At 48.1% G+C, this 25,379-nt stretch overlaps 3 protein-coding genes across 5 annotated transcripts in view; all 3 read right to left on the reverse strand.

Annotated features, from left to right (window-relative positions):
- Window positions 1–46: 46 nt before the first annotated feature.
- LYPLA2 (lysophospholipase 2) lies at window positions 47–4,695 on the reverse strand. Of its 2 annotated transcripts, XM_007121091.4 has the most exons (10): window positions 4,403–4,550; window positions 2,843–2,946; window positions 2,545–2,576; window positions 2,352–2,417; window positions 1,831–1,878; window positions 1,669–1,739; window positions 1,453–1,526; window positions 1,273–1,374; window positions 1,009–1,182; window positions 47–917 (listed from the first exon to the last, which is right to left on the reverse strand). In XM_007121091.4, exons 2-10 carry the CDS (start codon window positions 2,918–2,920, stop codon window positions 867–869), a joined length of 696 nt encoding a protein of 231 aa, XP_007121153.1. In that variant the 5' UTR covers window positions 2,921–2,946; window positions 4,403–4,550; the 3' UTR covers window positions 47–866. The 2 variants fall into 2 exon arrangements, with proteins under 2 accessions (XP_007121153.1, XP_054939636.1); XM_055083661.1 differs by lacking the exon at window positions 2,545–2,576 and having other exon boundaries at window positions 62–917; window positions 4,403–4,695.
- Window positions 4,696–6,669: 1,974 nt separating this feature from the next.
- Window positions 6,670–13,182, reverse strand: PITHD1 (PITH domain containing 1). The gene is made up of 6 exons (XM_024125755.1): window positions 12,891–13,182; window positions 12,204–12,247; window positions 11,760–11,837; window positions 8,928–9,032; window positions 8,150–8,258; window positions 6,670–7,615 (listed from the first exon to the last, which is right to left on the reverse strand). Exons 1-6 carry the CDS (start codon window positions 13,086–13,088, stop codon window positions 7,514–7,516), a joined length of 636 nt encoding a protein of 211 aa, XP_023981523.1. The 5' UTR covers window positions 13,089–13,182; the 3' UTR covers window positions 6,670–7,513.
- An 8,648-nt stretch (window positions 13,183–21,830) lies between these two features.
- ELOA (elongin A) overlaps window positions 21,831–25,379 on the reverse strand; it is a 15,560-nt gene continuing 12,011 nt past the window's right edge. For both annotated transcript variants that reach the window (XM_024125457.3, XM_024125458.3), the window contains exon 11: window positions 21,831–24,277. In XM_024125457.3, coding sequence (XP_023981225.1) covers window positions 24,216–24,277 — 62 coding nt within the window. In that variant the 3' untranslated portion in view covers window positions 21,831–24,215. The remainder of the gene's footprint in view (window positions 24,278–25,379) is intronic.

Below are 25,379 nucleotides of genomic sequence, written 5' to 3' on the forward strand. Positions count from 1 at the left end.
ACATGATCACACTCCTCTACCCCTTGGATAGAATCATCCAGGCCTAAGAGTTGAAGCAATTTCTTTAATTTTATCGGAATCCAGACACAACAAGAAAAACACCTAAAACTACATGGAGACAGAAGACGAGACACGACTCCTCCCCACCTCCCCCCGGCCCTAGAGTGGGGACACCGTGGGGTGAGGCAGCTGGGGGAGACCTTGAGCCTCAGTCCAGCCCTGCGGGCTCCAGGCCCGCCGGGGCGAAGGGTAATGGGGAGGCAGGGCCCAGCCCCCAAGTCAGAACGGCTGAGGGGAGGCCCCCTCGAAGGACTCTGCCCCGTCACCCACACTCCTGCGCAGGGGCAGGGAGCCCACAGCAGCAAGGGGGCCCGGGCCACGGACACATTCATGATTGATTGAGAAGCAGCTGGAGTGGAGGCAGGAGAGACACGATTATCTGGGCAGAATCAGCTGGCGGGAGAGGGTGGGAGGTGGGGCCTGGGAGGGCCCCAGGGGCCAAACCCTGAGGTCACAGGAGGGGCCCAAAGTGGGGCTAGTGAGTGAGGTCCTGAGTGAGTGGGTCAGCGGCTGGGCCCCTTTCTCCCGCTGCCTACAGCCCCTCCAATACTGCTGCCGGGGGCCCCCCCCCACCTCCAGGGAAATGGGATAAGAAAGTAGCCCACCCCCTGCGGCAGACAGCCAGGTGGCTGAAGCCAGGAAGGGAGGCCCGGCCAGGCCTTGGCCTGCCTGCCCCAGAGGCCTGTGGGAAAAGGAAGGGTCCAGGAGGGTGAGAAAGGGGCTCGACCGGCTCAGATCCAAGATGGTGCCGCGCGTGCCAAGTCCCCCATGAGCTGGGGGACCGCGCTGGGGGCCAGCGACTGTAGTTAGACAGGAGGCAGCAGCTTCTCAAGAAACTCCTTCACAGCTGCCATCTCCTGGGGGTGGGGGGTTGGGTATTGTGAGAGGCTCCTGGCTGGAGGGAGGAAGGAGAAGGGCGGGAGTGGGAAGCAGCCCCTCAGCACTGACCTGAGGACAGGAGCTGTGCATGACCCCGGGGTAAGTCTTGAACTGGACCCTGGCGGGTGTGACAACAGACCGGAGCTTCTCGGCTGTCAGGGCCCCAAACCGTACGGGAACCATGGGGTCCAGCTCCCCGTGACACTGAAGGATGGTCAGGTCCTTGGCACTGCCGTTGGCTGCCTGTGGGCCAGAGAGCAAAGCCAGTGCTTGGGCACAATCCCCCAGCCTCAAGGAGACAGAGGGCAGGAGCGGGGTCGTGGAGACACTCACCTGGGGGAAGGCCCGGTGCAGAGGCAGCCAACAGCTCAAGGCCACAATGCCAGCCAGAGGGTGGGGGCAGGTGAGGGCTGTGTAGAGGGACAGGGCTCCACCCTGGAGGAAGGAGAGAATGAGGGCTCATGAGGGCACAGCTCAGCTCCCACCACCCAGCCCCCCTCTCTCTCCCCTCACCTGTGAAAAGCCTCCCAGGACGATCCGATTGGCAGGGATCCCATTCTTCATCTCATGCTCAATCAAGGCCTTGACTGGGGGGAGGGGGCATGACTGGGGGGAGGGAAAGCTGCCACAGGGACCCAAGGAAAGGAGCCAAACAGAGGTACTGCCAGGCACTTTCCTGGGCGGGCAGAGGGGGAGAGGGAGGATGCCGAGGAGGGTCTGGGGCCTTACTGTTCTCTGCTGCCTTCTTAATGCCAGCCTCGTCCTCTGGGGCATCTGGACTCAGCCCCATCAGGTCAAACCTGGAGGAGCAGAGGCGTTGGCGGCTACTGGGAGACCTGGGCTGGCCCCAGGCAGCTCCCTCAAGCTCCTATTCCCCCTCCGCACACTCACCAGGAGGGCATCACCATCTTCATGTTGAGTGTCACAGGGATCCGAGGCCTGGGGAGGGACAGCAAGAAGGGCCGTCATGCTCAGGAGGGATGAAGAAGCCACAGCAGAGAGCCCAGGTGGGGGCAGGGCAACCCCTGGGGAACCTCCCAGCAGGAAGGGCCTGTGTTTAAGGTGTTGCCAGGCAACTTGCCACGTGGGGCTGGAGGCTGTGGTTGGGGCATCCGCAGTAGCCATGGAGAAGCACAGCCCAGCACTCAGTGTGATGGGGTTCCAGCTCAGTCGGTGAGTACTTGGGGAAGGGGTACGGGGGTCCTGGTTCTAGGAGTCTCAGGTCTAGGAGGCCTTGGGGCTGGGGCTGGACCCTATCCCTGAGGGTTTCACAGGAATGATGAAGGCTGAAAATGGCACTTGTGACTGCTCTGGGCCCCAGGCGCCAGGATGCAGCCGGCAGGAGAGAACAGGCCTGGGACCACAGGACCACCCCCCATCCTCAGCCCCTCCCTTGCTGGGGCGACACTCACGCATGGGGACAGATGTACTTGACGTGAGGGAGCCGGATAGTAGAGAGGGCGTCAGCCCAGCTGTGCCTGTAGAAGGGAAGAGAGAAAAGGCACCGATGTGGAGAGGGAGGAAGGGAGGGCGCAGGCCTCTCCAGTCCTGCCCCCTGGGCCCTCCCCCACTTCCCCAGGAACACCCCCTCCCCAGCTCACTCACCCTGTGTCTCCAAGGCCATGTAAAAAAATAACCTGGAAAAGGATCAGAGATGGGGAAGAGGGCAGTCACTGTCCTGCTATCACTCTCACTCTGTCCTCCAACTTCTGGCCACCCCTCCCTCACCCCCAAGGACCTGGAGGGGAACTGAGGTGGCAGCCAGACAAGCGATTAAGCCCTTGCCTCCCGGCTGCAGGCTGCTCGCCCTCTCCTCACTGCCACCTCTATTTTCCCCACGCCCCCTCCAGCCAGGTCCCCAGCCGGCCCCCTGGGGGCTGCGTGGGTAGCAGAAGACCCTTACCGCAGCTGTTTCCCGCTCAGCTCCAGACACAGTGGCAGCATCGGTGAGCAGGGGCACAGACATGGTGTTACCACACATACACTGCAGGGCTCCACGCCTGGGGCCTGTGCACATTCGGGGCAGTGGTCAAGAGCAAGGCCAGGAAGGGGAGAGAATCCTGACACAGGAGCAGAGCCTCAAACCCAGGGCCTACCCGGGCCATCAGCCCCTCCACCGCACCCCAGCTTCTATCCTGGGCACGAAGAAAAGCCAGGCAAGAAGTTCTGGGCCTGAGCAAGCAGGCAGGAAGTTTGCCTTCACTCCAGGGCTGAAAAGCAGGGGCAGCCACCCTAGTGGCCCTGCTTCTGGCCCCCCACACAGCCTGAGGTTGCTGGAGGTGGGCAGAGGCAGGGCTTTGGGGCCGTGGGGCAGGGGAGCCAGGGCATCCCCTGCTGCCTTCTCCCCACCTAACACCCGTTGGCAGGTAACTGCCTCCTCTCCCTGCTCTCCAGTCATCCCCCTTCTCTAGAGCCCTTGCGTCCCCTCCTCCCCACCTCCCGGCCCTACTGGGAAATGAAGGGAAGGAAAACTGCCGGGATATATGCTTCCAGCCCCTACCCTCAACCCCACACACATTTTCTCCAACTTCCCTCCCATCCAGCCCCCATCAGCCTTCTGGCTCAGTCCTTCTCAGAGCCCCTGGGGGCTGCCCATGTTCCCAGAAGGCACACCAACTCCGACCCACCAGTCGCCTCCTAAACAGTGCCCCCCGCCCCCCTGTATGAGGCCACCTGCTGTTGCCCAAATCGGTCCCCCAGCTCGGCCACGCTCTGGGACTCCCAAACACACAAAAGAATGCCAAGCTGGCTGGCTCCTCCCGTCCTTAGCATCCTCCAAACTCCCCGGCAGCTTCTGCTACCTGCCCCTAAGTGCCGACCCTTCCTAGCAGCGCCCACCCCTCCCACCCCACCAACTGACTTCCCCCTCCCCTCTCCCCCGAGCGCCCCTCCGCACAGTTGGATCCCTCACCTCTGACCCTGGGGTTCCTCTTCCCACACAGGAATGCACCTTTTGTCCTAAGCTGAGATTCCCTTCCTTCCCCACTGAGCGACTTCCAGCCCTCACCCCAGGCCCCTCCTCTCAGAGTGGTGCCTTCCCCCCTGACCTGGGGTCTTCCTCGCCACAGTAAAAACTTCCACCCTGACCCATGGTCTCCCACTCCCCACAATGGGAACTTCTGTTCTGACCGAGGGTCGCCCTCCCTACAGTGACAATTTCTATCCTGATCCCGGACCCGCTTCTGCCCACAAAGGGGCGTTCCACCTTTGACCCTAGAGAGCCCCCGCCCCACAATGGGATCCTCCACTTCCGACCCTGAAGTCCCTCATCACACCGGGACCCCACCTTCCTCCCCCTCTCTGCCCCCAAAGTCCCCCAGACCGGCCAGCGCCTCTTCGCACCTCACTCCCCACCCCCATCCCTCATAACTGCGGTTGCCGCTCCCCACTCGCCAGGACCCTCGCGGTGGGCCGATGCCCCGCCAGTGCCCTCCCCGGGCCTGCTGGCCCCGGACCACGGTACCTCCACTCCTGGGGGTTTCGAGACCTCTCGGGCGATTCTCCTCTCTCTCCCGCACAGACACACACTCTTCCCCCTCTGCCGCCCCCGCCGGAACTTCCGTTCGAGTCCCGGGAACCCAGCCATCGCGCTGCCGGAAGTAGCCTGGCCAGCGGTACGGAACCCGGAAGTGGGCGTCGGGGTTTCTTCAGATAGGAGCTGCCATGTTGGGTACGGTGGGGCCCCTCCCCATAACTGGGTACGGTGGGGCCCCTCCCCATAACCAAGCCACGGAGTCTCTGGCCGGCCGGCCGAATCTAGACAGTGCCTCCGGGGCTCCCACTTGCTACCACCACCCGTGCGCCTCCTGGAGGAAACCTGTCCTGAAGGAGAGGCATTCCTCACACTAGCAGAGTTTCCCACCTTCCCATCCATTATGGTCTTGGGTATCCACCACTGGCCCTCACGACCTGTTCCAGGGTCATGGATAAAGTCATACACTCAGCTGAAAAGACACTTTGAGACCATCTAGTCTTCCAATCTTATTTTGAAGATGAGGAAACCGAGGCTCAGGGGAGGGAAGTAAACAGCTACCTCAGGATTACACTGTAATGCTGCCTCTGCACCTGCTTCCTGAGCTGTAAAACGGTGACGATAACCACCCAGCTTACTTCACAGCTTTGCTGTTAGGCTCAAATGAGGCCGTGTAGAAATGCTCTATACAGTGTAAAATCACAGCGTGAGGACACGACTCTAAAAAGGACCCTGGGAGAAAAGAACACTGGCATCAGCAGTGTCCGAGACAACTGGTCAGGAATCGGAAATGTTGTCTTAGCTCTGCCCTCAGAAAGCAATACCACACAGACAGTGCACAAAATACCACCATCAGCGAGCTCCAATTAACAAAGAGGGTTTCCATTTGGTCACCGAATCACCCTTTGCTCCTTGCGGCATCGGTAAAGTGGAATGGGGCTCAGGGTCCACTTAAAGGGTGTTAAGGGGAGGCAAACTGGGTTGCAGGACCATGTCCCTGACAGAGCCTGTGGGCATCTGCACACAGGAAATGAGTCATCCCTCAGCAGCTTAGGACTCATTTGCCCAGCTTAATGTACACTAGTTTCTTTTTTAACTGAAAGAAAACAGTGTATCTGGAAGCTCAACAAAGCACTTTTTTCCCAGGTTAAGAGGCAGTTTGGTCTTAAGTGCTCAGCAGGTCACAGAGCAGGAAAACTTTGGGTCCAGAGGACCACAGCAGGCCAAGGATCCAGGGTTGGAAAGGGGGTGAATGGATGAGGACAACACAGTTGCTCCCACTCCCAGAATCCCTGCTGGGTCTGCTTGTGGAAGAATAAACAATTCCTCCTGCACCCCAATCACCTAAGACACTGTGGCACTTTGAGCAAATTTTTCAGAGTGAAGCTCAAGTTCAGAGGCCTTGTCTCAGAGGCTACCTGTGATTAGTGCTAGTGGGATTAATGGTTAGTCTGTTCTAACACTTCTAACTTTATTTTCCCCCTACTCCAAATTAAAACATAGCCCTTCTTTATCTCCAAATGACCCAACTGAAATAAAGAGGCTGTGGCAGAGGAGTGAGTAGGACCCTTAGTGCTTCGAGAATTGTATTTGCATTCTGGTTGATTTCAGGCTGCATTTTTAGAAATTCTGAGGCTCGGGCAAGGCTTGGTGGTGGCAGGCTTTCCCCAGGATAAGCTGGAGAAACAGGCTAGCAACGGTGTGGGCCAATCCCTCAGAGGCATTCTCTCAAGAGGATTAAATTCAACACTAATTTCCGTTATCAAGTGCTTCTATTTTCTGCAAAGGAGAGAATACTGACCACTTCAAATCCCCTCTTTTAGGATACTTAAATTCTGTCCAGTTGCCGTACTGACTTTCAAAACTTAAGTCCAAATTCTTGGGTCCACCTTCAGACCACAGGTGCCGCTCACTTCACTTTCCTCGCCATCATTTCTTCTGATGAGCTCCAGAATCTGTTCTCCCTTGTTTTTGAAACATCACCTCACAACTTACTTCCTTACCTGAGAAATGGAATATAAGGTTTTTAACCTCGCCTTCTTCTTTACAAAATGCGGGTGGGTGGGTGTAGGAGCGTTTTTAGCCTACTGTACAGAATTCAACCTGACCTTTCCTGGAGATACTGATCTCGTGTCGATTTAATTGTGGCACTTATCATCTACCTAGTCCAAAACAACAACAACAGATTTCAAAGTTTCATACAGTTCTCAGTAAAGGTTTCATGAGTACTACCAAGAACTCAAAAGAATATACAAACATTAAGTCTGGCAAGGATTTATTAGGAAGCTTATTAGTCACAGTGAATAAAAAGCCATGAACAGAAGAACTGAGATCTCCAAATTCTGCCACTGGGCTTACAACACTAGTTAGAAGCTAATAAATATTAAGGATGTCCCAAGAGGAATCTTATCTAAGTCCCAATCTTACCCCGACCAGGATACCCACAAACACAGAAACGATGCCCATGCTCTCCTCAGACTGCTTACCTGGTTAGCAGGAAAAAAGAACTTCTTCTCAAGCTATTAAGCATCATCAGGAGATTCTTGCTCTTCTAACTATAACCATGGGACACTAGTGCACGACAGACAACTCCAAGCTGGGCAACGTGCCAAGAACGTTGAAAGATGGCAGGGAGAAGGAGCAAGCAGGGACAAGTGTTTCTAGACGGAGACCCTCCTCATGGTTAATACGAACACAATGCTGAGGCTTCACAAAGTTTACTGCAGCCCAGGAAGAGTCTCCATTTAAAAAAAAAAAACAAGTCACACAAAAATCCTGCCACAAAGCAACAAGACACTTGGGATCCCATGGCCACATTAACTGGGAAGGCAGGCATTATCCATGACTGCCAGGTGCCGACCACCCCAAGACCCAACTTCTGCAGGGCCCCAGAGAACCACGATTGTCCCTCGGCACCCACACGACCCTTCCCGGGGGTGTGGTGTCTTCCGTAGGTCAGGTTTCTGCAGCAAGCCCCAAAGACAAAGCTTGACAGAGGCTGTGGCAGCCAACTCTCTCTGGAGCCCCATCTCTCTGTCTTTCCCAACAGTATGTCGTACATCTTCACTGACACAACACCTCTGTGGGAGCCTCGGCCAGCCCTTAGGAAATAAAGTGTGTCTGTGGGGTAACCTGATGGACCCTGTGGTCAGCTGGGTTGGCGGATGCTTCATAATTGCAGATGGTCACCTCATGTCGGCGAAGCTGCAAGAAAATTGAGAGGCTGGGTCAGCTGGCCATTGCCCAGACCACACAACGGAGTGGTCCTTATTCAGGTTCATTTCTAGAAGTCATCATCTAATCTCTTCTCCGTTCTGATACTTTTTATCCTGAGAAGCCTGGGTGAGACCGAATCAATGATTCACCCCATCACTTAGAAGATTCATTCCTCCACTATAATGGAGGCACCATGAGAAGAAGACCTTGTCAACCTTGTCTATCACCCTATCTCTGGTGCCCAGAACAAGAAAGGTTACCAACAATGTTAAATGAAGGAAAGAATTTTAAGGTGAAAAACTGCATTGATATCAATTGTATTATTTCAACCCCCTTAAAATTCCTATAGCCTGTCAAATGAGACAGTTTACAGTGATGAAACCAAGAAAAATTAGACTGGGAGCAATCAATGTCTCACTTGCTCTTTTTCCTTTCCTTCAAGCTCCTACTACCACAGCATGCAGATATACAAACATATGTACACATATTAGAGGGGCAATAATACTTCCAACCCCATCTTACCTCAGTCCATTCTCCTCTCAGGCCAATATAAAAGACCTTTGTGGTATCGGCTCCAAAGTTTTTTGAAATATGAATTGAGAGATGATAGACATTTGAAAAACGAGAAATTCTAGAGGATGAAGGAGTGGAGAGAGAAGACAACAATTAAGAATTCAGTGAGAAGCTCACTACCCATGTCAAAAAAGTCAATTCCAGCTCCATCTTATGGTAAAACCCAGGCAAATGTCAGAGAACAATCTTGGGGCCTTACGTCTCATTCTTCTCCTTTGGGCAAGCAATGAATACAGTGAACATTTACTGAACCATCTGCCAGATCTTGTCCAAGGCAACAGGGACAGAAAAATGAATCAACACTGCCCCTGCCCACAAGGAACAGGAATGAGAAATGCTGTGCGACCACGCAGGGATCTGAAAGCAAGCTCAGTAGGCAAATGAGAGAGGTAAGGTGGTCACATGTAACTCGGCTGCTGTAAGCCCACTATGCAAAGAGGAATTCTGAAAACATCTTTCCTAAGACCATACTAGGAGCTCATTCAAATCTGTCAATTGCTTCCAGGTTAACAAGTCTGTGGCTTGCACTGAACCTCTGCCAAAATTTGACCAAGCCTAGGATCAGGCCTCTCCACTGTTTTAACTTGTTTCTGATGCTAAGGAAGCAGGAGATGGGCCAAAAACAACTGCAAGCCCACTAAATGCTAATGCACAGATGCTCACTGCAAATGAGGGAGCGCCTGCCATTCTCAGAAGCCGAAGAGTGGAAGAGAGGCCCAGTGCTTACTTTGTAGCATACTCTAGTTCTCCTGTAAGATCCCGGTTCAGACTAAAGGTCTGATCTGGCTCCCTGTCTGTATCATCAAAGCTCATCTGTGGAATGTTCTTGTACCTGGGAAAGGAAAGGGGAGAAAAATCAAGAAATGTGCATTATCACATTTTTCAGGTTCTCAGAACTTCCTACTGACTCCTGAACTGTCCTCGGTTCTATCAACAGGAGATCAAATTTTGGAAATGGCATTTTACTGGCATTTATACACAAATATCTTTAATCCAACAAGAGCTGAGAACTGCAACATAAGCCAATGGCATCTTTGAGTGGGTTAAGAGTGCATGAGAAGCAATACACAAAGCGATAGCTCAAACTAGGTCACATGCAGCAAATGCATAGAGAAAATAAGCAACTCAGCACATTCAGACCAAGCTGAGGATGTTAAATAAAACAGCTTACTCATGGGGAAAAAATACTTTGGCAGAAACATCTTAAACACAGTTAAGAGACAAGATCAGGTAACCCAACGCTCAAGCATTTTTCTGTGTTCAAAATTACCCTATATATAGAGTCATCTTACAAGTCTTAAAAAAATACAACTTGGGGATTTCCATTTTTGAAGAAAACACAAAAGAAAGCACAAAACTCACAATGGGCTTTGGAAAGTTAAGTAAAACTGCTAGTGAAGAAACAAATTTTCAAAGACATATCTAGGTAACAGCAGTCTCCTCTGTAACTCACAAATTCTAAAGGACTGAGCCACACACACCCCCAAACTCTAGAGTGTCTTATGAACACACCCACATGGGAGGGGCCTAGATATTAGCTGCAGCAAAATGCAGGTAACATAGGAAAGCAAATGTTTGCTTCAAAGTGTTTCTAAGAATGATGTACAGAATAATAATAATAATAGTGAACATTTATAAGCAGCATTATGAGAGGCAATGTAGCACTGTGGTTAAAAGCAGTGTCTCTGAAGCCAGACTTCCTAGGTTTAAAGCCTGGTTCTGTCACTGACCAGCTGTGTAATTTTGGGCAAATGATTTAATCTGTCTCTTAGTTCATCATCTGTAAAATGGGGATAGTGATAGTACATATCCCATACAGTTGATGTGGATAGTAAACTGAATCAATTCTAAGAGACACACTTGTCAAAAAATTTTACTATGGAAAATTTCAAACATACATAAGAGAAAAATATAATGAATCTACATATACTTATTACTGAGCTTCAATAATCAAGATCATGCCAGTTTTGCCTATCACCCCCATTTTGTTTGTGCTTGATATTCTGAAGCAATCTCAAACGTATCATTTCATTCATAAACATGTCCGTATATATCTCTACAAAGTAAGGACTTCGTAAAAAAACTATGATACCATTTTACAATGAACAACTTAACAATTAGCAATAATTCTTTAATATCATCTAACACCTAGTTTGTGTTCAAATTTCACTGATTTAAGGTCTCAAGTTAACTTTTCTGAATCTATCAGTGACATGTCATAGTTGAACAGATACTGCTTTTTTCTTTATCAATGGTGCATAAAATAATGGTGCATTTTATAATCAATGACATCTTAGATTTGATAAAGTGCAAAGTGCTTAGAACTGAGGGCTCTATAAGTATTTGCACCTGCCTTTCCAAAACCAGGCACATACTATGGAATTCCCTGGCGGTCCAGTGGTTAGGACTCTGCTCTTTCTCTGTTGAGGGCCCAGGTTCAATCCCTGGTTCGGGGAACTAAGATCCCACAAGCTGCGCAGCGCAGCCAAACCCCCCCACCCACCGCAAACCAACAAACCAACAAACAAAATGGGGCACATACTACGTTCCAGATTTATTCTAAGCTCTTTACACGTTATAGCTCATTTCTCTCCACAATCTCAAGAGGTTCAGACTATTATTGCCATTTTACATATGAAAACATTGGAATATAGAGAAGTAACGCCCAAAGTCATGCAGCTAGCAAGCGGTACAGCCAGAATTTGAACCCGAGTTATTTACCCCAGAGCCCCCTCTTAACTACAACGCAACATGGATGTCTAGTCTTGTCCAGTCAATCCATCTCGCAAGTAAACGAGTCCCAGAAAGCATCAACTCAAACATACTGTTTCCTTACAATGATTAAATGTGTGGATTTGCTTTCAAATTCATGTTTCTAACATTCAAAAATAGTGTCCATTTCTTGAATCTCTCATTTAAATTGATCAATTTTTCAGAAGAACTTTTTATATAAAGTTCTTCTGATATTTGCTTCTCCACCCCTCAGAAAGCAGTGTCCCCTCCTTCTGGAAAGGCTACGCTGGAGTAAGGCAACTTGTCAGAAACGGAGTACTAGCTCTAATATCAACAGATTCCATGTTACAAGAGGTATATAGAACTTTGCTAACTAAAGGCCATGTAAACTCAGATGGAGCGCTTCCATCTCAACAAAACACACAGAAAGACTGTAATTGTCTGAAAGAGCAAGGGAAGATGTTGAAGCTAAGCCCGAGAGTAGACCCCTTAAAGGTCATTTGAGCTCTGCAGCTGGGTTATTAAGAAAACTGCCAAGTCATCAACAGTTGGCATTTATAGGGTGCTCTCTGAACGGTGCCACAGCAAATACTTTGAAGAGAGACAAGCTGTTGGCCCTAAAGATACTTAATCTACAAATGCCGTTAATTCAGGAAGAGATAAGTGTATTCCGATGCAGAACAAACATAAGACTTTTTTTTAAGAAGGGAAGGGGATATTTAACCCAGTAAGAAGAAAAAATTAGACTATTCTGGAATAAAGTGCTACCAGAGACAAGAGAAAAAGGGATAGGAGCTTCTGGAGGGCCTAGACCCTTGCCACTTACAGTCTCATCTCAGAGGGGTGTGAGTCATCATCTTCTCCCATTATAATGATACCTTTGAGCTTGACATTGCCTGTAAATCTGCCAGAATGCAAAAAAGAGGGTTGTCAACCTGGGGTTCAATCTCTGCTGAGCTGTGTGACCCTGGGCAAGGCCCTTCCCCTTACTGGGCTTCAGTTTACTCATGTGTCAGACTTGTGCTAGATAATTTCTAAGATCCTGTCTGCCTCTGGCATTCTTTGGTTCTAAAAAATTTACCTTGACTTCTCAGTTATCTTTTAACAAATACATCTTTTTTGCACCAAGAAAGTTACTCACACCCACCTCAGTAATTTACCCCATTTCCAGAAACAGAGGTGTGCTCTTGACACAACCATGGAATGAATCCTGATAAGGCAACTGGGTACAGCCTCTTTAGCCTGAGGCAAACACCAAAGAAATACTTACGGAATATTAAACAGAAGCTCTTCATCTGCATCACTTTCAACAAACTGGAGGGGAGAGGGAGGAGAAAGGAGAAAGCAACAAATATTTGCTGAGTGCCTACGATTTTAGGCATCTTCCACCCTGCTTTACAGCTGGAGTGCAATGCAGATAAGTCAACCGCCCTCAGTTTTCCAGCACTTATTATCTTCCAGGACCGACTAGCCTCCTGAAATTGTGTGCAGAGATCTGTGCCTATGCGGTCCACAGCTTTCAAATGGCTCTACGCCGCACAATGGTAAATACTCTAGATAGGATAACGTGCTTCATCTCCCTTGGCTGGTCTTCGGTCTTCATCAGGTGATAAGTGATCAGGCAGCCACTGGGACCAGTGGTCAAACGGTAGGGAAAACGCCCTGATGGGTCATCCTCCCTCACTACCTCCCGCAGCCCTGGAACTGAACGTTGGCCGTATAAAGCAAAGCGCCCCTTCCCGTCTCTGGGCCTCAGCTCCTCTACCTACAAAATGGGGAGATTCGACCCTGGTCGCCTCTCAAAGGGCTGGCAGGAGACGGGCACGGGAAAGCGCTTGGCAATCGGGCCGTGGTTATTTTTAACTTCAGAAACGAGGCTGACAGAGCAGACGGGTGGCCTGAGGCCCCGCACGGGTGCCCCCCGCCCGCCCGCCCGCCCAGGCCCCGGAAGGCCCACCTTGGAGCGGTCGGTCCGCTCCTCCCACGGCTTGAAGACGCCGCGGCCGCTGCCCTCGCGGCTCTCGTTGAGACACTGCAGCCGCTCCAGGTCGATGCGCAGGTACAGGCCGTAGGCCAGGCCGCGCTGCTCGGGAGGCTCCTCACGTTCGGCGGCGCAGCGGCAGCCGCCCCCGCCGTGACTGTGGCCATGCGACATGGCGACGCCGCCGCCCGCGCGTCCCCGTGCCCTGCCGCCGCCGCCCGCGACTCTCTCGCTTCGCTTCGGCCGCCAAGCGCGCCGCGACCGCCGCGTCGTAAAAGGCGCCCCTGTGCGGCGCAAGCGCGTGGGGAGAAGAGGGCGGGGCTCGGAGAGGGTGGATGTTTGCTAAGGCGCTTCCAGGGACCGGGAAATTAAGGTTGACTCTTTCAGTCCTGGAGACGGATGCTATTGCAGTCCCAGCTTCACAAATGGGGAAATTGAAAAGCAAAGATTAAGCTGGTGTTCCGTCTAAATGGTGGGGCTGGGTTTCGAATCCTCGTCCTCCTTAGGCTAAAGTCTGTTCTCTTTTCGTTTACCACCACCGTTTTTTGGGAGCTGGTGGTGCAGTGATAAGGCCCTGAAGAGTAGGGAGCACAACGTTATCACTGCCGCCCATGTGCACGCTTAGGCGCTTAGAGCTCACAAACCCACGTTCATAATAACCAGTTTCTTCACAGTGGGCTTAGTGGTCGAGACCATAGGCTTTATGGACAGCTGAATCTGGAGACAAGTCCTGGGTCTGTTATTGACTGTGTGACACCCTGAATAAGTCATGTTCCCCATCCTGAGACTTTTTGTTCCTTGTCTGTAAAGTGGGAATGGTAATATCTGTTTCAAAGGATCACAGTGAGTATTAAATGAAATAATGCTCTTCAAGAACTCAGCATAGTGGCTGACACATGGTAAGAATTCAATAGTTGAGACAGACCTTGGTTGAAATCCAAGCACTGCCACTTACTAGCTTTGTGGCCTTGGGCAAGTGATTTAACCTCTCTGAGTCTCAGTTTACCCCCTGTAAAATAAAAGGATTGGACTAGATGACCTTTAAGTCCCCTCCCCATGTGATGTTTCAGAGCATTTTTTTCAAACGGCTGGTTGTGACCCATTGATATGTCTTTTTTTTTTTTTTTTTTGCTGTAGGCGGGCCTCTCACTGTTTTGGCCTCTCCCGCTGCAGAGCACAGGCTCCGGACGCGCAGGCTCAGCGGCCATGGCTCACGGACCCAGCCGCTCCGCGGCATGTGGGATCCTCCCGGACCGGGGCACGAACCCGCGTCCCCTGCATCGGCAGGCGGACTCCCAACCACTGCGCCACCAGGGAAGCCCTTATATGTCTTAAAATCCATTTAGAGGATTGTGACCAGCATTAAAAAATTAAATAGAATAAAATAGAAAATTCAGAATGTATTACACATTTTAGTCTCCACTTATGGAACTTTTGTTTCAGCTTCTTGTATACTCAGGTGCAATTTAAAATGTTTTTCATCTTTTGGGTTGAGATCAAGAGTGGAAATCCACTATTTAGAGTTGAAATGATTCTGGTTTCGGGGTAGAATGCGTTCTTACTTCTTGGTGGAGACGGGGAGAGATAGGAAGTTGAGAGAGTTAAGAGATACTTTGGATAGCCCCTACCCTTCACTCTGGCTCTGAAGTATCCAGACCAGACTGGGGGCTGCAAACCAAAATAAACATCTGCTCAAGTTCCATTCAGAAATATTTTGATGTCCTAGTTCAATTCTTTGTGAAGCAGGCAAGCTTGGTTCTGGTTCAGATAGCTCAATGTTATGACTTATTCCTGCTTTCACATTACAGTTTCAGGGAAGGGGACTGGCACGTGCTAAACGCTTAGCGAATATTTGTTTGATAGGATGATACACTCAGTAGCCTTTCTTTGGGAAGACTGTATCCCACTGCAGGACTAACCCAGGCCTTCTACTCACTTTTGACTTCTTTCCTGTCATTTGCATCATTGTCATCCTTTAGTGATTTATCGAGCAGTGTGTGCCAGACATGGTGCTAAGCACATAACTACATTATGTAGTTCATGTAGTTCATCTCAGTTATTTTGTCACATGATCTTTAAGAGATAGGGAGTGTTACCCAATATTATCCCCAATTTGAAGGTGAGGAAAATTGAGGCTGAAAGAGGTAAATTAACTTGCCCAAGATCAGATAAGTTTGGGAAATAACTAGGTTTTGAGCCTAGTTTGTTTTCCTGAAACGAAAAGGTATACATGAAGTAAATATGTTGTATCGATTAGCTTATACCATGTAACAAATCAGCCCAAAACTTAAAATCTTTAAACAACAGCATTTATTATTTCTCATGCTTCTGTAGATCACCTGGTCAGTTCTTTTCTGGGCAAGTTGGGTGGGCTGATTAGTTTGGAATAGCCTCACTCACAAGTCTTGTTGATATGGACTGTCAGCTGAGGTGATGGCCACAAGTCTCCTGCAGACTACCAGAACTCAGACACATTGTTGCAGTTGCTGAGTTCCAGGAGCACAGGAGGGAAGACCCAATTGCACAAGCACCTGTTAACCATCAACCTCTATCATTTTTGTGAATGTCCCGTCAGCCAAAACAAGTTTTATTGGCCAAATCCAAATTCAAGGGTGGAGAGATAGACTTCACCTTTTAATTGGAAGAACTACAAAATACTGTGGGTCCCTGCTCTACCCCGCCTCCCAATAGACCCATACTGGTTATCTTTTGTTGTGTAACAAATTACTCCCAAATTTAACCGCTTAAAACAGCAGTCGGCATTCATCTCACAATTTCTGCAAGTCAAGAATTTGGGAGCGGCTTTGCTGGGGGGCCGGGGGGTTCTGTCTTGGCTCTCTCACGAAGCTCTAGTCTTCTGAAGGCTTGATGGAGCTGGACAATCCAGTTCCAAGATGGTGCTCTCGTATGGCTGGCAAGTTGGTGCAGGCTGTTGGCACAAGGCCTCACCATACAGACCGCTCCGTAGGACTGCTTGAGTGTCCTAGTGACATGGTGGCTGGCTTTCGCCAGAGCAAGTGATCAAAGAGAGAGCAAAGTAGGAACCACAATGTCTTTTATGGCCTAGCCGTAGAAATCACATATTGTTGATTCTAAAATATTCCACGGTTCCATAGGTCAGCCATATTCAGTGTGAGCGGGAACAACATAAGGGTGTGAATACCAAGAGGTAGAACTCATTAGAGGCCCCCTTGGAGGTGGCTACCACACTACCATACATATTAAATGACCACTGAAAATGTCTTTAAATTTCTCTTACATTTAATTGGTAATTTGGATGAGGATAGAATCTCTCAGAATTTTGAAGCTATTGCTCTGTTGTCTTCTAGCTTAGAAATACAGTGCCATTCTGATTCCTGATTCTTTGTGTGGGTTTCTCTCATTCCATTTCTGGAAGCTTTTAAGATCTTCTTTTGGTCCCTAGTGTTCTGAAATGTAATGCTGTGGCTCTTTTGTCATTCATTGTGCTGGATACCTGCTGGACCTTTTCAATTTAGAGACCCTAGAACAGAATGTGAGCATACAGGTTAAGACACCTGCACGCCTGTGCACAAGGCCCCTTGCAGGGACACATTTTAGGGGTAAGAGAAGAGGGGTGGGGCTAGGGCCCTGTTCTCTCCCATTCCACCACCTTCTAGTGCAGAGCTCCAAAGGCTCAGAAATCTGAAGGTGGCCTCCAGGTCACTGTGAAGGTTCATTTGTCAAGGTAGCAGAATAAGCTGTATTTTTTGTTTGTTTGTTTTTGGCCAGGCTGTGCGGCTTACAGGATCTTAGTTCCCCCACCAGGGATCAAACCCGGGCCCACAGCAGTGAAAGCACAGAGTCCTAACCACTGGACCACCAGGGAATCCCATTCCACCACCTTCTAGTGCAGAGCTCCAAAGGCTCAGAAATCTGAAGGTGGCCTCCAGGTCACTGTGAAGGTTCATTTGTCAAGGTAGCAGAATAAGCTGTATTTTTTGTTTGTTTGTTTTTGGCCAGGCTGTGCGGCTTACAGGATCTTAGTTCCCCCACCAGGGATCAAACCCGGGCCCACAGCAGTGAAAGCACAGAGTCCTAACCACTGGACCACCAGGGAATTGCTAGGCTGTATTTTTTTTAACCGTTCGTTAGCTCCATTTATAACTTTTTAAGTACACCACCATTTGTACTCTTGCCTCAATCCTGCAAATATTGAGTGTGGCCTGCTGGGCAAGTCACTTAGCCTCTCTAAGCCTCAGACTTGTCATATATAAAATGGGAATAATAAGAGTACCTACTCTGTAGGGTTTTATTATGAGGGCGATATGAATAACGTATGAAAAAGGTTTGGAACAACATCTGGTGGGTTGGAAAAGGGTAGATAGTGTCCGTTACTTAGTGTCAGCTCAGCACCCCCGTCTGGTTCGGTGGGAAATTGCAATTGCTAAGGGGGTTGGATTTGGAAGAAACCAGCTCTTGCAAGGTAGCCTGGCTCTGATTTGCAGATAATGCCTTTTGCCTCTCCTTACTCTGTCTGTCTCTTCTCTTGCACTCCTATGTTGCAGGGATGTCTGAGGACAAATGGGAATTCTCACCGACTTCTAAGACTTACCCTGGGGCAGGTAGGAAAAACTTCCGATTTTTTCTTTCTCCTACTCCCGGGTTCATCTGCAAACATTTCTGTAGCAAAAGGACTGCTGAATTAGTATCCACCTTCCCTCCTCTCCTGTCTCAATTAAGCTGGGCGAAATGAACTATTTTTCTGTCACTTTCGAATGCTTCCTTGTGGCAAACCGAGAGTATTGTACTAATAATAGCTAATAACCATATGGCACTAATAATGTGCCACGCACTGTCCCAAGAGCTTTACTTGCATTGTTTGTTAATCTTCATAATTATAGGTGTCCTATTATTTTCATTTTAAAGGTGAGAAAACTGGGGCACAGAGAAGCTAAGTAACTTGCCCATGGACACACAGCTGGTTAGTAGTGGAACCAGGATTTGAACCCAGGCAGTGGGCCTCCAGAGGCTTTGTTGAGGCTAACCACATTGAACCACCTCCAAATATTAATTAACATTTATTAAGTACTTACTCTGGTGCAGAGCTGAGACCCCAGAGCTCAGGCTGTTAACCACCATGTTATGCTGCACGTACCAGCTAGGTTACATTGGACAAATCATTTTCCTCAGAGCTTCAGTTATAACAAAAACCCTTTACTAAATGCCTATTCCATGTTGGGTACTTCACCTAATTCATCACTGACATCCTGGCTGACATGTCTTGAGCTCTTTTTATGTTCCAGGCACGATTTTAAGCACTTTACATGTTTTAACTCATTAAATCATTATATGATAGCTCCACAAGGTTGGTGTATTTTCCTCATTTGGGGAGGAAAACATCGAGACACAGAGAGGTTAAGTGACCTCCTGAAGCTTGGATGTGTGGAATTCAAAGCTGGGTGGCCTTGTGGAGTACCTGAGAATCCAGGCTACTGTGATTGCCTTTGGAGTTAGCAAATATTTCCAGTTCTCTGCATCAAGGTGCATGGATGGATTGTACTTCCCTGTCCCCTTGAATTTAGGTGCAGCCAATGAAATATGATGGAAATGATGGATGTCACCTCTGGACATAGCTTAGGGTCCAGTGCAGTATTCTTAACTTGCCTTGAAAATCTTAGAAGGCCTCCCTCAGCCTGGGTCCCTGTGTGAGGATGACATAAAGCAGAGCTCCAAGAGACCCTCAGTTGGACATGTAGTGTGAGTGAGAAACAAATCTTGCTTGTGTTGAGCCACTGAGATTTGGGAATTGTGGCTACACCATAACCAAGTCCAGAGTTCCTTAACCTCTTCTCTTTCTTTGCTTTGGAATAGTTCAAGTGGCATTGGTATTATCTAATCTTTAAGGTTGAAAGAATTCTCCTATGAAATCTTAGGCCTGGAGCTTTTTTATAGGGCAAGCTCTACAACTACTTTCTCTATTTTTTCTATGGTAATTAGTCTGTTTAAATTTGTCATTTCTACAGGTCAATTTTGGTAAGTTGTATTTTTCTGGAAAATTATCCACTTTATATAGATTTTCTGGGTTTTAAATACTGGGAAATTTTACATAGAAGTCTAGATTTCTGTCCTTTCTTTAAAACTCGATGATGTGGCAACACTGGGCCCTGCCTTCTGCCTGGAAACAATCAGGTGGAGCTGTGTAAATAGCCCTTTTTCCTTCTGTTCCCACCACTTCCCACTGTCTTACACCAAACTCCTGGTATTTGTGACCCCTGAGATAACAAGAAATTAGGTAGTGTCTGCCTTTTTGGTGGTTGTTAGGGGCTATGGTTTAAGGGACCTGAAATAGATAGGAGTCCAAAAACAGAAAAGCTGAACTAATCCTATCTGGGGCAGCAGGGGCTAAGATTTCAATTATCAGGAAGGACTCATTGACCTCAGAATAGTCCTTATCTCGTGATCCTAAAGCTTTAATTCCTTTCAAGAGAAAACAAAACTTTGCCTTTCATTACGCATTTAGAGGGAATGAAGGAAGGACAGTAAAATATTGAGCTCCACTTCTCTCATTGAATCCTTACAAGAATTCCCGTGAGGTGTCATTATTCCCATTTCATAGATGAGGAAACTGAGGCTCAGAGAGGTGTCACAAAGCTGAAGAGTGGTGGAGCCAGGATTTGAACCTGAATCTGTCTTGTCCCAAAGCTCATGCGCTGTTTCCCCACTGCACGAGACATTCCCAAACCAGGCTGCTCATCAAACTCATTGGGGGAGGCCTATAAAAAAAGTACCTACTTCCAGATCCTACCTCTGACCAATTCAGATTTCTGCAGTGGGGCCAGAAATCTGTAAACAATGATTCTGGGAATTCCCTGGCAGTCCAGTGGTTGGAACGCTTTCACTGCTGAGGGGCCGGGTTCGGTTCCTAGTTGGGGAACTGGGATCCCACAAGCCACGTGGTGTGGCCAAAAAACCAAAAGAAAACAATGATTTGTGTAATTATTTGATTACTGTCTCCCCTACTAGATGAAAGCTCCATGAATGGAGGGGCCATGTCTGTCTTATGCAGTGACACAGAGTGGGGACAGCACAGTATTTGCTGTGTGACTGAATATGCAAGCTTCCCAGCCCTGACATACAGGCCAGCTGTGAAAAGCTTTTACACTATTTGTGGAAAATTCGCTGGAGCAGTTCTCAAACTTTAATGTGCATTATAAGAAGAATTGCTTGGATTCTTTTTTTTTTTTTTTTTTAATGCACATTCTGGGGCCCCAAGCCCAGAGACTCTCTGCTCGCAAAACATGGGTGTAGCTATATAAAACTTTGATGGCTTGAACTTTCCTCAGAAGTTTCTGAAAAGAGTTGAGACAGTAGGCATCACAGAAGGAGAAGTCTGGGGGCCTGTGAGGACAAACTGCCTATTTCACCAAATAATCAGGTTAGCCAAATCACCAGGGAGACACGCAAGTGGATGTGGGAACTTAGTGGAGAAACCCTGTGAGAGGGGCATCTGTTAAGGTGATGAGCCAGGTAGAGGATTCTTCTGGACATCAGTTACACGAAGCACAGAGAAGTCATTTCTAGAAATGATTAGGGTCTTGGCCTGGGCATCTTTCTGCATTGGAGGTTGGCTTTGTTCCAGAAGCCTAACATTGGGTATGTGTTTGCGTGTGAGATGGGAAATGTGACTGAGAACATGCACTTGGGAGTCAGACCAACAGCACACAGCACCACTGGTCACCACTGTGTGACCTTGGGCAAGTTCTTAATTTCCCTGTGCTTCAGCTTTCTGTTTTTAAATGGGGGCTGTGACAACCTACCTTATAGTGCCATTGTGATAATCAAGATAATGTACGTATATGAGACTGTGGTTCCTGGAACATGGTAGGTATATAACCAGTGAGCTCAGTTACTCTTACCTGACCATGAGCGCCAGACTTGACTGCATGTTACTCTATATCCCAGGGTCTAATACAGGTCCTGGCTCAGCAAATGTTGAATTAATGAATAAGGGACAAAGGGCTAACTTACAGACACCGGGTAAAATCATCCATCGGATACCACATTTCATCATTAACTTCAATGCATAGTAATTTGTAACAGTGAGAATTAGATCCAGTAAAGAATTGGGAAAAATAAGTCCAGACCATACACCAAGGATACCCTCTTTAGGAGAGAAGGGATCATAATAAAACCGTGTTGCCATGAGATGTTGAGTTTTGATGTGAGAACCAAGGCTCTTGATGTATGTAGGGGCTGAAACCAAGCCCTTGGCTCCACCCACGAATGCTGAAACTCCCACAGCTCAGCCAGGGCCAACACAGCAGGTTCTTATTAAGCCCTTGCTGCCACGACCTTTCTGCCTGTGTGCTCGTTGCGCTCTCATTAGGAAGCCAATGTTAGACTGAGGAGACCTATCTGGGTCCTCCACACCCGCTGGAAGTGACTGAAAGGTAGAGTGGCACACACTTTGCAGTCAGAGAATCTGGGTTTGAAATCCTTTCCTTTGCCACTTACTAGCTATATGGCTTTGGCTGTCATTTCACCCCTCAGAGCCTCAACTTCTAACTGTAAAACGGGGTAACAGGTCAGTCCCAGGGTTCCAAGTGCAGTAAGGGACAGTGCATGGTCCCCACCAAGTGCTCATTTTTATCTGAGTTTCCTTGCTTTGCTCATAGGGTTCTCTCCCTTTGAGTCCCCTTTTCCCAGACCTGCTGTGCTACAGTACAGACAGAAATCCAGCATCCTTTATGGCCCAGCCCAGGGATTAAGATCTCTGCCTCACAGCCCAGAAACCAGACATTGTGACCGACTTCCATTCTCTGACACAATAAGGGAGAAAGGAAGAAAGACAACAGTATATGGTGTTTTTTTTTTTTAATTTAGACATGGAATTTTCCTTCCTTTTCATATAACTTATCTAATTAAAATATTCATCTTGGTAGTTACCACAAAAAAGTAACATAGAAAATTGTATTTACATTTTGGGACCAAAATACAAATGAAGAGCAAGATAATACCTTGCTCCTTTCCCTCCCACTTCCCGGAAAGAAAGGAAAAGCCCCAAAGAAACTGATCATTACACCAAGGATCACAAAGGTGTTAATTTGCAATTCGGTGATTTGTATGTAGTGTAGCACAGAAAAAAAAGATTGCACAAGTTTTCACAAATGAGACCAAAGGTTCAACATCATCCTGTGTCTGCTCTGCAGGCATATCAATAACCCAGGAGAGGCGGTAGTTTAGAAACTCAGATTTTCCTCTTCCCTCTTCTTACCAAGTCACATCCCTGATGCAGACAGTCTTGGAGGGGGAGAGGGAAAGATCTGGCTCTATGCAAACAGGGGTGATCCAAAGATGGATAGTGATGTTGGGATGTGTCTTTTCTTCCCTCCCTGCCCAAAGACTCCTAATAAAGGAAATTAAATCATACACAACTGTATCAAATATGAAAAACTGGTTTCAATGGTAGAGACTTGAACACACAGGTAAGAGACAAATTCAAGGCGTGGACACCTAGAGGAAGCTATTCTAGGCAACAGGTGTCTGGCACCTGACCCAGACGCTCATTTGGTTTTAGATAAGAGGCTTTCTAATATCACATTTGGGGAGCAGCCTGGGGGACTGGTGGAATGGTAATACAAACAATCAAGAGAAAGAATGCTTTACCCAATTCAAAAATACAGCAAATGAAAACACAGCAGTACTTGTGTCCCTCGGTACCCTGCACAGCAATGCACACTGAACCATGCTTCTGCTGCACAGACTTCTTGCTGCGTCGCTCTGCAATCTTCAGGGTTAGCCTAACTGAGGTCTCCAGGATGGTTAAAAACAGTGGGCTCCATATTCTGGGCTTTGAGCGAGCTTGTCAAAGGGACTGGTAACTGCCAAGCGCCATGGGCTATCACACTAACCACGCCCTCAATCTGCTTCTCAGGTTTGTTGAGGATGGGCTTCTCAAATTTACAGTATCTACTTCTACCTGGGTCACAACCAAGTGGGTTCCTACTAGATTAGTGTCCTTCAACAGCCAAGAAGGACACTGACACTGTCCTCCTAGTTCTGATTTTTCCCCCTATGTCAATTCGCAAGTGAGATACTCCCTTCCCAAGACTGGTGGATGCCCTTGTGGCTCCCTCATCCTGATGCTACGGCTCAGACCCTTTCCTTAAACTGGCCCTTACCTCCAAATTCTGGTTTAAAGATTCAAAAAGTAGAGAGAGTTTCAAGCTGCTAAGTTCTCTACAAAACATAGCAAATTGTTGTGCTCTTTCAATCACATGATCTTACCTTTTAAAGAAAGGCAAAAACAAAACCAATTTCCAACGCAGCATTACCTTTAAAAACCATTCACTTCTAGTAGCAATTCACAGGGACTAAGAGATTACAGTGCTGGATTTTAAAACTCTAAAGTTGTATTTGGGGGCCTACAGAAAGCCCTGCCATGTGTTTGTGTCTTGCCCCATGCCAGTGGGGAGAAGGAAAAATAGGGGAGGAAAAAAACCCTAAAGTTTTGAATTAGAAACTGGAAATTATAAAAATACTGGAGTTCTGTGCCCTCTAGTGAGCCTCAAAAACAGTGGGACCTGGCAAAAAGGCTGGGGGGAAAGACTCTAGAACTTCCCTTAATAAATAATTCCCTGAATGAGTAGGAAAGAGATGCACCTGCACAGGACCTCAAAGCAACTGAGGGTCTCAGAGGTGGGGGGTGTCTGACCTGAACACTTCCTGTCACCACGCCGGGGCTCCCCCTCCAGGACAGGCAGCCCAGGACCCATTCCTCGCTCTACGTGCAGCACGTGCCACACAGGCTCTGGGGACACCCAGTCCTCTCTCTGGGCCAGAGTCTACTCAGGAGAGATGAACTGGGACAGGGGAAAGGCTTTCAATAGGCTTTTGTCTAACAAAGAACCCTAAAAATAAAAGGCTAAGTGTGTGGTAGAGGACCGGAAAAAGACAAAAAAAACCCCAAAAACAAAAAAAAAAACCTGGGGGTAATATAAATACAATCTGGGGGCAATATTTATTCATTAAAACTATGTCTTATAGTTTACAAAGAAGGTAATTAACAACAAAGGTACACTTGACCTTAAAATCCTCAGTGAGCGTGAGGCTTCACATCTTCTTCAGAACTCGGAAGTGCTCGCCAGGCAGGGAGGCGGCAGCTGCGGACACGGGCACAGGCACAGGCACGACGCCTGCTGACTGTGCAGGCGGGACTCGGAGACCAAAAGCCTCCACGAAGCGAAAGATCCTGGTCTCCTCTGGAAGTTCCATTCCCCAACCCCCACCTCGTCCTCGTATTCCTCCCCGCAAATTTCATTTCCAAGGTAAGTCCTCAGTTTATCGTCGGGAGAATCTGTTCTTGAAAGCTTTAATCGTCTTGGCCATCATTGGGGCAATTTCTGTGAAAAGAGAAATAAGGCAGTTGTTTCAGATCCATGGCAGTGAGGACACCAGTGGTTTACAATCAAACAAAGCCTTGTTACTCTTGGCTCTACACAGCCAGACAAATGGATACAAGTAGCAGTTATCTGCCAACCCCGTAGAAAAGCAGCAGCCCAAAGGTAACACTTCCCCGGCACCTGCCAGGCCCCTGACAATCATTCCCTCTAATTCTCACAACTTCACCAAGACTCGGGCTGTACCCTGTATGGTAAGTGGCAGAACTGGAGTTCAAGCCTTGCCAGACTCTAAAGGCCATTCTGAGCCATAATTTAACTCTGCCTCACCAATATCCAAACCAGCCAAAAGCACCCCCTCCCATACCTGTCTGTCCAGTGTAGCAACAGGTCTGAGATGAGCTAAATGCACATACCACCTAAGAACGACTAGCCTGCCCTCTAGCCTGGTTAACCTGAACCGAGCCAAAGTGCAAGTCAGGACTCCCACCCTCCTGTGGGTCCTGCAGTAAATACAGAATGATGCTTTTCTTAAGTTAGGACACCGCTATAGAATATTGGGGATAGTCTACAGTAGTAAAGTTAGTAAAATACAAAATAGACCCAACTAGATATAAAAAAATGCTTGGAAGGTGGGGTTATAAGGTTATAAAACTTCAATAAAATTATTTAGCTGTTAATAATAACAGGTGGAAACTCCATGTTATTGCCTGGAGAAACAGGTTTACATTTAGGTTGGAAAAAAATAAAAGAAAAAAAAGCAGAGTACCAAAATGAATATTCATTACGATCATAATTTAAATGACACACAAAATACGCACTACGAACAAAGCAGGGGAAGGAGGCCCTGACATTTAGACCAGCTGTGTGCAAGGCATCACATACGCTACATCTAACACACAAAGTGTGATGCAGCAGTAATAACATTAGAGGGGTTCAAATACTAGTTTTGAAATATCTGAGCAGGAGCTCCAAGTTACCTACTCTTTTTTTTTTTTTTTTTTTTTGCGGTACGCAGGCCTCTCACTGTTGTGGCCTCTCCCGTTGCGGAGCACAGGCTCCGGACGCGCAGGCTCAGCGGCCATGGCTCGCGGGCCTAGCCGCT

This window comes from Physeter macrocephalus, chromosome 3 (genome assembly GCF_002837175.3).
Source record: "Physeter macrocephalus isolate SW-GA chromosome 3, ASM283717v5, whole genome shotgun sequence".
Classification (NCBI taxonomy): Eukaryota; Metazoa; Chordata; class Mammalia; order Artiodactyla; family Physeteridae; genus Physeter; species Physeter macrocephalus.

Coding starts and splice junctions, on each gene's coding strand:
- LYPLA2 (XM_055083661.1), bottom strand. CDS start 4,525: ATGGCTGGGTTCCCGGGACTCGAACGGAAGTTCCGGCGGGGGCGGCAG. Junction 2,947..4,402: donor CGAAACCCCCAGGAGTGGAG/GTACCGTGGTCC, acceptor GAATGTGCACAG/GCCCCAGGCGTGGAGCCCTG. Junction 1,527..1,668: donor TAAGAAGGCAGCAGAGAACA/GTAAGGCCCCAG, acceptor CCCTCCCCCCAG/TCAAGGCCTTGATTGAGCAT.
- PITHD1 (XM_024125755.1), bottom strand. CDS start 13,088: ATGTCGCATGGCCACAGTCACGGCGGGGGCGGCTGCCGCTGCGCCGCC. Junction 11,838..12,203: donor GAGCTTCTGTTTAATATTCC/GTAAGTATTTCT, acceptor GCATTCTGGCAG/ATTTACAGGCAATGTCAAGC. Junction 8,259..8,927: donor GAACTAGAGTATGCTACAAA/GTAAGCACTGGG, acceptor TTCATCCTCTAG/AATTTCTCGTTTTTCAAATG.